Here is a 16,128-nt window from a genome sequence, read left to right as displayed (position 1 = left end):
TCCCAACTGCCGAAGCGAGGCAACGACTGCACACTTGTAGTAGGTTGTCAGGGCGCTGGTAGCAGCTTCTCCACCTCCCCCGACCGGGACGTTGCTTGGACTCTGGCTGTTCTTCCTTCTTGACAAGGGGTGTTCCCACCCCTCGGAGAATCTAAACTTCAGCAGCAGGACCACAGGCTTATATACCCCAAAAACAATTAATCATGCGCCTACTCCTTCTAATTGTCAGTCAAAATCAAAACTGAACATTACATTCTACAATTTAGAAGATTAATTATTATGGAACCAGGATGTTATAATTTCCTGGTTTATCTCGTAGATACAAAGACTTATTAAAACTTCTCGAGCAAGACAGGTTGTGACCAATTCGTCAATTTCAGAGTGTTGCATTTGACAACTGCTTTCCCTGGGCCTCACAGTGGAATTCCATTTCAAAGTGTATCTTCAGATAAGTCCCCATGGCTGAGTTTAATTACATCTGCTAGTTCTGAAAGTAAGGTGACCTGCGTGTGGACCCAGTGTCGTCAGTTCCACATAAGCAAAAAGCATCTGGGTACATGGTTTTAATCCTCCATTACAAACATCGAAGTACTCGAGATGGCAGAGGCCGACAGCATCGAGTCCACGCTGCTGAAGATCCAGCTGCGCTGGGTGGGTCACGTCTCCAGAATGGAGGACCATCGCCTTCCCAAGATCGTGTTATGTGGCGAGCTCTCCACTGGCCACCGTGACAGAGGTGCACCAAAGAGGTACAAGGACTGCCTAAAGAAATCTCTTGGTGCCTGCCACATTGACCACCGCCAGTGGGCTGATATCGCCTCAAACCGTGCATCTTGGCGCCTCACAGTTCGGCGGGCAGCAACCTCCTTTGAAGAAGACCGCAGAGCCCCCTCACTGACAAAAGACAAAGGAGGAAAAACCCAACATCCAACCCCAACCAACCAATTTTCCCCTGCAACCGTGTCTGCCTGTCCCGCATCGGACTTGTCAGCCACAAACGAGCCTGCAGCTGACGTGGACATTTACCCCCTCCATAAATCTTCGTCCGCGAAGCCAAGCCAAAGAAACAGGAATATCACATTGAAGTAACTTTATTAACTTACCAAAGTATGTCTTGCAAACAAATCCTGCACCTCACTGGGAAATCGATCACTAGGCATTCAAAAACATTTACAGAAATTCTGAATGCAACAAAAAGCACTGTCAGAACATGCCGTCATTCAGTCAGGATTTTATTTCCCAGTTATTTTCATAGAGTTGCAGTTTGTGAACATCTACCTCAAAACATAAAAAGGATCCAAAGTACACAAAGATCCCCTACTCTTTCTCATTAGCATTTTTACGCTATTTCAGTAATGCAATACATTGCCAACAAAAAAAAATTGAATACACTTTTTTTTAAATACCACAGAGCTGAGGACAAAGCCACATTTCAATGGAAATAACACTTCAATAAGTAAAACTGAGTCAGGTCTGCTTACAGTGAGTCATTTCCTACCTATACAAATGTCAATAGTGTAACCAGTTTAACTGTACATTTTATGCACAAGGGATTTTATAGTTATGAATGCCCAGCAATTTTGGTGCACAAGCTATCTTGAATCATTATATCACCCACAATGTCAGGACAATTTGGCACCACACAGCTGGAAAGATCAGGTGTGAAAGGCTTCACAAGGCAGACGTGGCCTTTAATAAGATGAGCTGGGATAACTTTAAAAAAACTCAAATTCACTCCCACCCCCACTAGCGCAACCACCTATACAAACCACATGTAACCAAGTTCTTGATTCATACCTAGTCTGGGATACACAATCGATGCAGAAGACTTCAAACTAGTTTGTCAGTAGATGTTGTCGTTAAGTCATTTAGTACCTTGAAAAAAAATTTACGAATAGTAAACTATTTCACTGAACTGGAGGTGGGTTTCTCCAGAGAAATTTACATTTTAATATGTTTTTTTAAAAAAACTTAAAATTGTTGGAATTACCAAAATGTGAAAACAGTGAACAGACTAAAAGAAACCCTTCTAAAAAGTTAAAAGAAACGAGAAGCTTTAAAAGATATTTTGCAGAGAGATGGTAATTCACTGCTGCAAAAGGTGTCAAGAGTTGTTTGAAGAATTGTCTTTATTTAATTGAGCTACAAAAACACTTAAGTATCCAGCCAAATTTCAGGTCGAGTAATCGAGTTTTGGAAAAGTGAAAGAAGGTACAAGGAAAAGATCTGATTCTGGCACCAATAAATATAGCAAATGATATAGGAAAAAGGCATCTTCAAACCAAGCGGAAGAGCCATATTACGAGTTAAACAAGTCAAATCAATCTTTCTGAAACAATTTTTGAAATTGTAGACCTTTCTGCTTTTGGCAAAAGGTACACAATGTGCCAGCAATGCAGTGTACACAATGGTTTGCCTACCAGACTCCATGATCACCACAAAGGCCTCAGATTTTTTAGTTGTCATTGTACCACAAATTTAAAGTAAACCAGTCATATCCAATTGGTAAGTTACTGAGGTTTGCACAATTATTTAAACAAAGTCCCATAGACTTAAAAAGTGCTTGTGTGGAATATAACAAAGAATAAAGCAGGAGGTACTTGAAATCACTTGCGCTTAGCAGCTCTCGGCACAAAAAGGGACGCCTGCATTTAAATGTTGACTTCTGGATAGATATAAAATATACAATATACACCCCATCTTTCATCTGAATGCATGTAAACCATCTTAGCCATTTTAATTAGTTCATGACAGAAAGCAGCCTCATCTCACTCAGAGAAGCACGAAATCGGCTTTGGTTTTGAAATCATGAAAACGTGGGTTTCTGGACCAGGTCAACTCACTTGCGACAGACATTAATTGGGAGGGGGGTAGGAAGAAAGTGAGCGGGGAAAGAGAACTGTTGCCATGGGCAACTTGATCGTCATGGAATGATGCTATTATTCAATAAGCAGTTAAATCTACAGTACATTGTTGTTCAAGTAAAACACTAAAATTGCAAATGTCTCAGACTAAACAGCAACATATAAAAAAAATTGCAATCTTGAAAATTTTGCACGACTCCTAACAGGTCTAGACGTCTCCTGTATCGCTGTCTTTTTTGTCTTTCTTTCCATCCCCTTCCCCTTCTGCTGTTTCACTGGTGTCTCGTCTCCTTTTGCGATTTCGTGTGTTAAACCGTGGTTTTGGCTGGGGTAGTTGGTCCATTCCAAGAACTTTGTGAATCTGCCTAAACGCGAGCAACCTCAGTGCATGCTGGAAGGATAAACAAACAATTATCTTAAATTGGCAAACAAATGACATTTTCTCCACAATCTAATTGGTTGGTGCAAATAAAACAAGAAACAGCTGTGGCAGGCTGTGCCAAAGGAAAACACAGGCACAATACTGTTTGGGGCAATACAGCTTTCTTCCACTCAGATAAATATCTAGTTGGCTGCTAGCTGTGCTTACAGTGTGATCCTGGGGAGAAAGAGAGAGCACATGGTTGGGACCTCGGCTTTATACCATGGGCCCTCTGGGTCCACCTGGTGGTCGAATGTTATTAGGCCGGGTGCCGTGTCTCTGCTTTGCTCATAGAATAAAGTTGTTTGAATAAAATGGTGTCACCCAGGATGAAGAGTTGGTTGATGCTGCTTGCTGTTGGGGTGACTCTCTCTCTTTGTTAACATTTTATTTAAATTTTTTAAAGCCATACATGTATCAACAAAAAATAAAAATATTTGGTTTATAATTCAAAATTCATAATCTATGACACATGGACATGACTCTCAAAGTGTCTCCTTATCCCTGCTTAATACGTCTTTATCTTTATTAGCATATTAATAAGGTTTAATCTGTAAACTTCGGGGGAAGGGGGGATTGGTTATGAGGACGGCACATTGAGCGAGCGGTTAGTGCAACACTGTTACAGCGCCAGCAATCGGGGTTCAAATTTAAATTTTGTAAGTTATAGGAATTACCTGATTAAAGTGAACTTTCCATAATTAAGGACTATAACACTATTTTTTATTCAAATTACTTTACATTTTTCACTGTCTTTTGTATTTTAAATTATTTATTCATAATATTGGTGTCTTCTTCTTCAGGCTCACCATCCCATAGGATGATGATGGCTCCGTTCAGTTTGTGGGGCTTAATTTGTGCGAGCTGGAGGGGCTGGACAGGGCGATCCTTGACAGGCCCTACTTGCCACCTACTTGACAGGTGAGGCCTGGAGGGGCAGCAGGGGCAGAAGCTTTGTTGTGGCGCTTCCTGTGCCTTCCCTCTGAGCTTGATTTCAACAGCGTCCAAACCTTTTCTAATACTAATGTATTAGCTGTATGCATTTTAAGAGCGAGTCTCAAGCAACTGGACAATTTGCATATCCGGAAACTACCAATCTCCATAGGTGCAGGATACCAGGGTTTCCAGTAGGTCAGGAACTTGTGTGCAAAGAGGAAATGGTTCAGGTTGATGTCCCTTTGTCAGAATAATTCAAATTACTTCAAGATCTGCTTGAGGCCATCAGGAGCCACGGTGATGACCGCCAGTGCCTGCGAGTTATTACATTTCTTAAGAGGTATCAAATGCAAAAATCCCTTGGGGCACGAGGGGGGGGGGGGGGGAATCTATCTTCACTCTCTTTGGGATCGATGTCTTTTGTATTTCCTGTTTTAATTTCAGATTATAGACAACTTGCCTTTTCACTTTCACCTCACTGTGGCAGATTTGAAAGCAGATTGCAAAAATACTATCTTCAGGAAATTGATGGCACAGATCTCTTACCTGTGCACTAGCTGTAACATCCTCTCTTTGCTGATGGTTCATGCAGGACAGGGCATCCCAGTGGTCTTTTTCACAGGGATCTAGAAGTCCAGGCCCATCTGTTACAAGCAAATTCAAAATATGGTGAAACACGAAAATCAAACCAGAATTTTTTAAAAATACCTCTAACCACAGATAACATTGGTCAAACCAACAATTACAAAACCTATCATTATGGCATCAAAAACTTTGCTGTGCACATGCTAATCCAAGAATAAATCTAAAATCATCCCTGATCACAATGGGAATTCTATTTCCTGAATAATCTAGACAGCAAGAATCCCCAACAATTAGCACTCCATTTGCAGTGAAGTACCAGCTGCAAGTTGTAGTTCCCATTGTTAGTGGCTTATAGAAGGTGGGCATAATGTTTTGGATACTGGCCAATAGATGTTTATATTTTGAAAGCATGAATGAGTGAACAGGAGTCCTAGCATCCACATTAAGTTTTATTAATACAATACAAAAATTAGCTTTCTTCATTCTGTTCAGTATTACATAAAATAGTCAATATAAAGAAGGTTTGAGGGAGATTCAATGTAGCTAAAATGCACAATGATGCCAACAAATGTACACACAAGAGTACAAGTCACAGTGATACAATGACATGCTGGAGTCTATTGCTTGAGTTTCTTTAAAAAAATACCATCGAAACATCTGGCTGCAAAGCCTTCAACTTGATCTTAAAAATACAAGTTTTACTCACTTAGGAATGAGTATTCAATCTTTTCTTGTTACCCCTTCTAAACCATGAATGAGATACGCAGTGAAAGGCAGTTACATGGCTGTACTATGGGCGAGACCATGTCCTTTTCATGTGTCTGAGCTCAAATTCGTTTTGGAAAATTTCTGCATAAAATGAGCAAATCCATTTCGATCTGACAAGGCCTTTAATTTGGCTTAATCTTGGTAAGATTGTTCAGAATGATTGCAGAATAACTGATCTACAAAAACTGTCATTCCCGCCGGGAAAGACCGAGATAATCTCAGCAATGAGGCAGTCAACTGTACTGGAACGGACTTGGAACTGTAGGGAGACCTTAATGAGACCCATAAATGGTTAAATTGCTCTGCTTTGACCCAAGGGTTTAATGCTGCCAATGTGTGTCCAAAGAGGTGTTCCATTCCCAACGATGACATCTTCTAAGTTGAGCAAAAAATTATGCAATTTGAAAAAAAGGATAGGAAATGCCTTGCACGAGATATAGGCCAAAAAATGATTCACTCCCAAAACAAGCAAGAGACACCAACCTGGAAGAAGAACTCCAGAGGCAATAGATTCCAATACCCTCCGCATTGCATCACCAGGACTCAATGGGCCTGAAGAACTGCTAATGGCTTTCTCCACAAGCAGCTCCATAGCCTGTTTTTATCAAAAAAGCAATGTGGAATTAAAATTGAATTGAACCTCCTTTCAAAGGTGTGAAATACAGTCTATACAAAATAAGATGACTTTTTTTTTCCCAGAACAGCAGTCAGTATTTAAACTTTTAAAAAAACTACTGAACTGAAAATGCAAGTCTGAATTAATAAAGGCAGGTTCAATCTCTGCACCAGAAATTCAACTCATACATTAAGTGGAGGAGTGAACGAGCACTGGAGGAACGGGGAGAAGGAATTAAAAGCACGGGCAGCAAATGAGAGAAACCATCAGGGCAATTAGTACATTTAGAATGATTACATCTGTCAATAATAAAAAGTGGTAAGAACCATGTTCGAGAAGTCTCCGAGGCCAAATAAGGAAATAGGAGAGTCAAGGGAAAGCTGATGTTTAGATCTGAAGGGTGAAGAAATCACTTTTTGAAATATTGAAAGAAATCCCATTTTAATACCTCAAAAGTCCACAAAGAGATGTGGAGTTACATTCGAAGGAACACAATGGAATCATTTAATTTGACGGAGGCAGCAGCAATAAAAACCTCTTTCTAAAACCAGTTAAAAGGATAAAATATTACTTTAAAACTGCAAATTGGCTTTGGTGGGACAAAGCATCTACAAGTTCACTAGTATTGGCCAATCTCACCTGGAGCAGAGCTGCGATTGAAGGAATGGGGGAAAACCTGCCCGTGAATTGCCTTGGTGTAGACATAATGAAAAAAAACATGGGGTTTCCACTCTTGTGCCAATATCCAGCGATTTGCACAAAGCGACTCAATAGGGGAGTTCAGTCATTTTCTCCACGTTGATTGTAATGAATAGCTCCTAAAATTCATGGATGCAGGCTAATGTGACATACTTGGCTGTGCACTTAAGGTGCTGCTGGATCCATGGAATTATAGTACAGAACTCATGGCCTGTTACCGTGCTATATGACTTTAAAAAATTCCTTTGGGGAAAAAAAAGTTGAAATTGGCTGGGCAGGAATGGGGAAGAAGAAACCAATTTTACTAGTATCAACTCGTGTGATATTTGCATACATACCCAGTCTGGTAAGGCTCCCCAAGTTGGCACACGTTGGCACAGGTCACGTAGTATTCTTATGAGGATCACACAGGATTGCAAGCCATTAGCCCTTGCCTTTCATTTGCAAAGAAAATTATCAATTATTTTTGAACAACAAAGGCACAATGCAAAGATATTACCAAATGCTTTTATATCAACGAACAGATTTAATATACATTAAACTCAAACAACAAAGAGTATTATCAATTAATCTTTGAGGTATTGAGCAAATTAGCAGAAGGAAGAGTTAACACATCAGATTTCATTGGAATTAATGAAAAGTTATCCACCTAAAATGTTAAGTTGGTTTCTCTCTCCACGTTTTGTGTGGAAATTTCCAACATGTGCAATTTTTGTTTGGCTCTGCCTTTTAGAATTGCTTACGTTACTAATACCAGAAAGGTAATTCTTGGAGGGAAAGCTAGTTATAGATAGGGACTTCATGAAAATAGTTTCCAAAATTACTGTGCATTTTCAGCAAAAGTGCAAAACAAAGAAATGACTCATTTTTGTTGATGATCACAACAGAAGAATCACAGGAAAAGCCATCACCATCAGATGAAGTGATGTCTATCTGTAATGGAATGCAATGACTTTTAAAAATATATATTACCTATTAAAACAAACTCAGGATAAAACTCCAAGACAATCTTTGGCCCAGAGGCATTCAAATAACAAGCAACACATTTGCCCAGTTGAATAATAATAATTATTATCAGAATTAATTACTAATAGTAATTATTATCGGAATTCACTTTCAAGAAAATAACCTTTACAGAAAATGTTCTTCAAGTGCAAATTAATTCCAGCTGTACATTTCCATTCTTTATTTGTCAATGCTTTCATTTCATATTCACTGTCAATCCATTTCCAGTACTTTAGGGAAATATTTAAAAGCACATTAAAGGTTTTTTTCCTCATGAGAGAAGCAACTTTATAAATGTCAGTCATTGATTTTCTGAAGCTCTGCACTCATTAAAACGTACAGAAAAAGGTATCCACGGAATTATAGTAACATGGATGTTAGTCTAAGAAAAAGGAAAAATAAGGCCTTTAAAGCCTACTGATAAAGTTATAACATCTTGTGTTGAAGTTGTAAGGGATTAAAGCAATCCCTGCTCTGCAGATGGCTAAAAAAAAAAGCTTTCAACCAAAAGGCCATTATCAATGCACGATTCCTAAAGTAAAATGTCATATAATGGAAACCAAAAAATGTTGGTAAACAAGGCCATCAACAGCTATACAAGATAAAAGGCAAGTTAACAGTAAATGGTCTCATGCACCACCTGCAAGTTGGAGGAAAAACACTTCATATTCCGTCCAGGCATCCCCCAACATCACCTTTTCTGGTTTCTGTTAGCGTGCCCCACCCCATCTATGGCTATTGCTCCTCTCCTCTAGCACTGACTCCCTCTCTTTCCTTTTCCCCCTGTCAACCTTTTCTCCACCTCGCATTCATAGAGCCACACACTCCACTGATCAACTCTCACCTTTTCTCTGCTGCCCTCCTATTCATATCCAATTATCACCTTAGGTCTGTACTTCTTCCCCCCCCCAAACCCTTTCATACTTTCTCCCTAGCCTTTTAATTCAGGTGCCTGTCTGCTTCTTATTCATACCTTGAAGAATGCCTCAGGCCCAAAATGTTGATTATCTATCTTTACCTCCTATGGACGGTGCAAGGCCTGCTGAGTTCCTCCAGCATTTGTGTTTTTACTAAGTTAATAGTTTTACTCCTTCTTTGGACTGATTTCTGTTTCTTTCCAAATTCTGAGGGGATTTATGCATTTGTATAATTTTCTGTTTTATTGACCGCATTTTCAATTTAAAAAAAAACTAAAAACAAATTTAACTGAGTAACTCAATACAAATTCTAAGCTTCGTAATTAAGTAATGCCACTCCAAATCCAGATAAAAACACAAATTCCCTAGTGAATGGTTGACAATCATAAGTCCCTAGTGAATGGTTGACAATCATATGCCAGGAAATATGGCATTTCCTGTATCCAGATACTGAAAAATAAACCACCATGTGATACTTTTACCTGGAACCACTTGGCATGACGAAGGGCAGCAAGACCCTCAAGGCATTTTTGCTTGTTCAGTACATCGGAAGGATCCTGAACTGGGGCAGTTGTTGCATCTTAAAAATAAAGCAGGGATAGTCTCAAAGCAACAGTTAACGGTAAATGAGAGCCAAAATACTGAATAAGCCACCATATTAACTAGTTTTCTACAGTAACAAATTGAGTAACTGAGGGCTGACCAGAGATAATTGAACAAATTCTGTTATATACTTGAGAACATTTGAGGCCAAACCCCATCCAGCCCAGTGATTCAGGTAGACATCAACACACAGATTTCTGCCCATTGCAGTGTTGCTCAAAAGTCTTGTATGAATCTCACCCTTATCTCTCACAATATCATCTCGCATAACGGGAGAGGTCAGCGAAATTTTGACCTGCATCTTGGGCTCTTTATTGGTAGAAAGATAGATGCAAGACTCATCTGGGCAGGTTTTCAAGTCATACAATTCTTCTGTTATGGTCTGTGAATCAAACATTTAGAGCTTATATGAAAAGATCTGAGGGAAAATTACAAAACCAATAACAGACAGTACATGAATAATCCTGAGCTGAGCCAGGATGCACAGCTGGGTGTGTATTCAACTGATTTCAACTATGGGGGAAAAAGGGGGGGGGGGGGTGGAGGGGCAGTGAAATGTATAATCAACCTCAGTGCCCCAAGACTAGGGGACAAAAATGTTACAATCCCTAACTATTACTCAAGTAATAAAGAGAGTTAGCGGACAGTGGGTGAGTGCTGACAGGGTTTTGCAGCAATATTTCACCCTCACAGTCAAAACAATTTGTCACCACTCACCTCGACTTGTATGTTAAAAATTGGCCGAGGTACTATAGGGTGCCCTGTGGAACAACATCCAAAAAAGAGTCAACACCTTCAGAGGAAGTATATAAAAAAACATCTGCCTGTCTGGTCATTTGGCTGCGGTTCCACCAATTTGCACAATTTACAGAGTTAAAAATCACTTGGTTTGGATTTTAAAATCAAATCTGGAAAAAATGGAAAGCCAACTCCAGCTGAAAATGTTTTCCAATCTTTCCTCGTGAAATGAAAATGATTTTCATAAAACGAACTGAGCCATTATACACGCACACCTTGCAGATATCTTTTAAATTATAAAATAAACCTAGCTGACAAATTAACAGAGACTTGCAGATTTTCACCTATTTTAGTCAGAACACAAAACAGCTGCAGCAAAGTTTATTTACATTAATAAAAGATGGTTACCAAGAGTTGTTTAGGCAGGATGGCTGAAATTTTCTCCAAAAGGGTTTTTGTGGGTTTTTGAGCAGACAGCAGGATAAGATTAACTTTCCGATCACCACGCAGAAGTAATCCTTTTGCCAACACACCAACACGCATGACTCCTTTCAATATACGTGCTCCAATGTCACCTTTTCTGTGAAAATATAATAGGAAGACCTTTAAACAGGAGTTTCAAGTCTAACTGGAGTAATCTGACATATTAATTAGGCCAGTATATTTCAGCAAAACCAAATGGACTTCTCCCAGTTGTGCTAGTTTCCTCCTATCCATAGTTGTGTGGGCTGCTAGTCAGATTTATTGTCAGACTACTTACATCACATAAAACCCTGAGATTCTTTTTCTGTGGGTGAGGCAGAATTACCACATTGATAATGCAAAAAAAAATGTACACAGCATATACATGTAAACAAATAAAAAACTGTAAACAGAAAATGAATGTAAACAAATGGACTGGGCAATAGAGAATTAAAAAAAAATTAATAAACTGCTCAAGTAAGGGCCCCTTAAATGAGCCCCTAGGCCTTCTTTAGACTCCAAAGCTGCAGTATCTCCATAGACATGACCCGTCTCGGGAAGCCAGCTTGCATGTTCATACTGAAGACAAAAAATGCCAGCTCCATGTGATATTTCACACTGCAAGCTGGGTTTCTGAAGCAAAGGAGGCAGGATGTTTAACATCAATGCCGGCATCAACTGTGATGTAAAACCTATGTGCCCGAAAATGTATTTGAATTTCCCGCATTTTCCTCACGATGTCTTGGGTCCTTTCTGGTTCGATCCAGCAATATGGGTATACAATTTTAAATTGGTTGTGGAGAGCTTCGCTCCTCCGGTGGCAGTACCCCTCTTGGCAGATAGAAGATGGGTGAGTTTGGATCCTCCCCCAATCCGCTTTTCAAGCTCTGTGTAAAAGAGCTTTCTGACTGAGTTTGTTGTGGGTGGAGGGGTAGCAGCTGTCCTTGAACCTGGTGGTGCGAGTCTTGTGGCACCGAGACCTCATTCCTGATGGCAGCAGCAAGAACAGAGTGTGTGCTGGCTCGTGTCATACCAAACCTCCGCAAACTCCTGAGGAGTACAAAGTGAATTTACAGAAAACTCTGCTTTCAAGTGTGGAATGGGCCAGAAGGACACCTTATTGGCAATAATGCTGAATACAAGATTCAACTGTCAGCTCAAAGGCCAGTTTAACCATTAAATAAAACAAATCGGATTCATTTCTTGTTTCTGGAGGAATAGATAGAAAGATTAAATTGGATGTGCTTTCTTCACAATGCCATTAGTGTGTTGGATCCAGGAAAGATCCTGAGATAGTGACTCCTAAGAACCTAAATTTGCTCACCCTCTCCACCTTTGATTATCTAACAGGCTGGTATCAATTTTTTGAAAATGGAAATCAAGCAGGTACTAACGGACATGAGAGAATAGATTGCATGGAAATTAATCAGTGAATGGGATAACTCTGATGCAACAAAAACAAGAAAGGCCTAATAACATCTTACATTGATGTAAATGTGATAATAGAAATATGTAAAATGGAAGTTCCTTTTTCTTGTGGGGTGATTAAAGCAAGCACTGCCAGCACTTATCACTTTATTCCAATTGTTTTTGAGAAGGCAATGGGGAGCCCCTTTCCTGACCTGGAGCATCTTATTTGGTGAAGATGCACCTTCGATTCTGTTGGGCAGAGAACTTTAGCATTTTGGCTTAGGGATGTTAGAGGAATTGCAATGCATCTTAAAGTAAACATGGTGAAATAGAATTTGGAGGTGAATTCTGTCCTTCTAGCTGATAGAACTTGCTGCTTGGGAGATGTTATTGAAGACAAGTTTTTTTGCAGTACATTTATGGATGGTGGATAATACACCAGTGATGGAATGAATGAATGTTAAATGGGGAGAGGTGAGAACCATTAAAACATATCAGCCAATGTTGTTGGAGCTAAACTCATCAAGGAAGGTGCAATCTATTCCATCACCTATTCAAAAAAGGTTTAAAGGAATCAAGTGGTGAATCGTCGAGAATATCCATTCTGTGATTAGAGAATATTCATTTTGCGATAGCTCTTATCTGAAAACAAATTGTGTGCCTTGTTGAGCTGTTACCACTACACTAACTGTGCCACCCTATCAATTTAATTGGTGAAAATTTGGCTTGGAGATTGCTAGTCTACTGGATCACCAGAAGACCAATGGTACATGACTGAGTGAACTGGTCACGCAGACAGAGGACTTGGGTAAGAAAGATGTAATTTAGTTGCTGGTCAACATTAGCCTACCTCTCCTCAGAATACTGATATCTTATTCATTTTTAAGGATTTGGGTCAGCATATATTGCCCATCATTTACAGTCCTGAATAGGTCAGATCAGATTATATGAATTTAATGGTGATACCATTGAAAGTCATGGGGAGGTAGGCAAAATTATTAATTTGCAACTTATCAGCACTCTGCACCTTGTTTTGATGGATGCAGACAAAGGTGTGCGAATAGGGTGGGGTAGAATAGATGACTGAACTTTCCTCCCCAGAGTTCTCCAGGGTTATGATGAACATTCACTCTCAGCAATTTTTTTTTTTTTTTTTTTTTTAAGTTCACAAGTATTAAGAATGCAATGATTGCAGATGTTAGAAGATATCTTTTACACAGTAAAATAGTACAAAAATGCAGAGCTACAGACAGCTGGTACATTATTTTGGTACTTTTGACCACGTTGTTGGCCGAATAACTGGAAATAATGACGCAGAATATAAGATGGAGAACCTGGTTGGGTGGTGGGAGAAAAACAATCTTGCTCCAATATCAAGACCCAAGGAGCTTATTAGTGATTTTAGATAGGAGAGGCTGAGAGATTACACAACTGTCTGCATTGATGGGAAGGAGGTGGAGAGAGTCAGAACCTAGGAGTATAAATTTTTTTTTACCCTGCTGTTTACATGCCAGTCTCTGGACGCTGGCTTGCCTGTTCACACAGAACAGAAGAAAATCCAGGTCAGTAAATCCTTTTACACTGCAAACCAGCTTCCCGAAGCAAAAGAGACTGGATGTATAGCATAGCAGCGTCGGCATCTAGCGTGATGTAAAATATACGCACTATTCAGGTAAAACCTCTGCCTCACATGATCTGGGTTCAATCCAGACATAATCACTCTTTCTTTATGCAGATTGTATGTTCTCCCAGTGAAAAACTTTGGTTACTGAGCCAGTAAGTGGTAGAATCTTGGGGACCGCAATCGTGGACTGTGAATCTACAGCCTCGAATAATACAGTATACAAACAATAATGTATGTGTCGAGCTGGAAGCCAAATAAAATTGAACCATTCTGCTACATTAATTAAAATTTAAAACTGATCATTGGTGGTTGGTGAGAGAGATTTTGGGACCCCATGATGCATTAGCATGGGTCTGCTCTGTTCAAACATACCATGTCGCTCCGCTCAAAGCATTGTTAAAAACAGTATAGGTATCTGTAACGTTCAACAAGCTGGGCTATTTTGCCACAACTTATTGCATTCCCCAAAATCGTAACCCATGCACATGCACATTGTAATGGTCGACTCATCTTAGAACAAGAGCAAAGACGTGGCATGTGTTACGGGCCCAGAGGACCCCAAAACCCAGCAGTAATAGAAATTCACCAAGACAAATGGTTACTTAAACGAAAGTAGTTTTTAATTTTTTTTTAAACATAAAAACAGGATCAAATTAATCTTAACATAACTTAATCCACTTCTAATTCTAAGTGCATGTATATGTAATGTGTACAAGTTCAGAAAAGTTCTTTGATTCGCAGTCCAAGTTTACCAGTATCAGGCAATTCTTATATTGTACACAGAATTTAACATTTATGAATTTTCACCAAGCTCTGGTGCTGAAAGGTAATTGGTTACAACTCAGGAAGCTTCTTGTTGGTTTCAGAGAGAGATCTGTTGCTCATTGGACACACACAAACTGATTTACTTCCATCAGCCACTTCAGTGTCTTACCGAAATTTGACCCATCAGGGTTTTCCAAATGATAAACCCTTCTTCTAGGTCACCACAGAGTTCCTTTTGTTTCCCTTATTTCAGGTGAAACACTCTAGCCAGCCATTTCCTCTTCTAAGGACCACAAGGGTTTTCAACACGCTGAACTCAGAACTCACAACCTGTCTTCAAAATTGGGTTTAAACAAGCTGCCATCTTGCCATGCTGCAGCCTCCAAAAGCCACTGCAGAAAACGGAATCTCTCTCGTAGAGAGAGCCTTTTTGGTCTCTCGCACTCTCTCTCTCTCTCTCTCTCCACATGACCTCCTTAGAACAGCAAACTGCAACCAGACAGATTGTGGAACTGGACCCAAACTTTTGAGTCCGATCGTCTGTTACTTTCAAAACAATAATCCATTATTCCACAGCATGTCCAGTTAACTACTTGTGAAATCTCTTGAGCTCGGATTCTTCTATTTGCACCTCCTTGTGAAAACCTTTAGCAAAGCAGTTTTTTATTGACTTTACAAAGGCCCTGGGCCCAGAGTGTCTGGTTTGAGCAAAGCTCTTGCATTTTAAATCAGATCTCTTTTGTGAAGTGTTTGTGACCTACACGAAATCTCCACAATCTATCTCCTCCAAAAACATATTTATATGCATTTTAAAATATGATATAATCCATCACACATGAAACTGCAGCGCGCCAGGATGTCAAAATATCCATCTAGCAATGTAGTGACGTAGAGCATATGGAATAATGTTCATCCCACACTCAAACATGGAAAATTAGGGACAGGCTTTAATGCTGGCCTTGCTTATGCCACCTGAAAACACTTTTCAACCATTCCCATTAGTATCTAAGAGAGAAGCTAACCATGTACTCTTGACATTCAATGTCGTTACCACCAGTGAGTCTCCTAACATTCTGAGATTATCATCAACCAGAAACTCAACTGATCCTGCCAGATGGGTGCTGATAGCCTGAGTAACTTCTTCAGAAAGCCCAATGCCTTTCCACCTTCTACAAGATGTAAATCAAGTAAGTGATGGATTACTCTCCATTCATCTGTATGAATATGCACCAAAAACACTGAAGATGCTCAACATAATCCAAGTCAAAGCAGCCCACTGGATTGGCATCTCAGCGATCAACCCAAATATTAATTTTTCTCCACCCCTGATACATTGGCCACAGTTTCTCACCCAGACTACTCCAATAGAACTTCCCAAACCATCAACCTCTGGTGTAGAGAACAGAATGGCCTATTCATTGAAGCAACAGTACCTGCAGGTTTTCATCCAAATCATGTACAATTCTGACCTGGAAATGTATTATCGGACCTTCATTGTCATTGTGACTAAATGCTGGAATACCTTGCCCAATGACAACGTGGGTGTACCTTCACCAGAAAGCCTGCAAGAACTTGAGGCAGCTCAGTGCCTTTTTCTGAAGGGCAATTAGGAAATGGGAAAAAAAAATGCTGGTCTTGACAGTACAATGTCCAAAAAAACGAAAATATTATACAAAATACTTATATACCGATTTAATAATAATAGCTCATTAGTT

The 16,128-nt window shown here is 39.7% G+C and overlaps 1 protein-coding gene across 9 annotated transcripts in view; it reads right to left on the bottom strand.

The window, feature by feature from the left end:
- Positions 1 to 1,075: 1,075 nt before the first annotated feature.
- Positions 1,076 to 16,128, bottom strand: part of LOC138759047 (zinc finger RNA-binding protein-like) — a 50,592-nt gene continuing 35,539 nt past the window's right edge. For 8 of the 9 annotated variants that reach the window (XM_069928872.1, XM_069928875.1, XM_069928874.1 and 5 more), the window contains 7 exons: positions 10,561 to 10,732; positions 9,655 to 9,796; positions 9,294 to 9,391; positions 7,228 to 7,323; positions 6,058 to 6,169; positions 4,768 to 4,865; positions 1,076 to 3,255 (listed from right to left, as the gene is read on the bottom strand). In XM_069928872.1, the coding sequence (XP_069784973.1) occupies positions 3,073 to 3,255; positions 4,768 to 4,865; positions 6,058 to 6,169; positions 7,228 to 7,323; positions 9,294 to 9,391; positions 9,655 to 9,796; positions 10,561 to 10,732 (901 nt within the window). In that variant the 3' untranslated portion in view covers positions 1,076 to 3,072. The remainder of the gene's footprint in view (positions 3,256 to 4,767; positions 4,866 to 6,057; positions 6,170 to 7,227; positions 7,324 to 9,293; positions 9,392 to 9,654; positions 9,797 to 10,560; positions 10,733 to 16,128) is intronic. The other variant, XR_011354606.1, reaches the window with a different exon arrangement.

The sequence above is a fragment of the Narcine bancroftii genome, chromosome 3 (assembly GCF_036971445.1).
Source record: "Narcine bancroftii isolate sNarBan1 chromosome 3, sNarBan1.hap1, whole genome shotgun sequence".
NCBI lineage: Eukaryota > Metazoa > Chordata > Chondrichthyes > Torpediniformes > Narcinidae > Narcine > Narcine bancroftii.
This window is presented reverse-complemented; position numbering and strand designations above follow the sequence as displayed.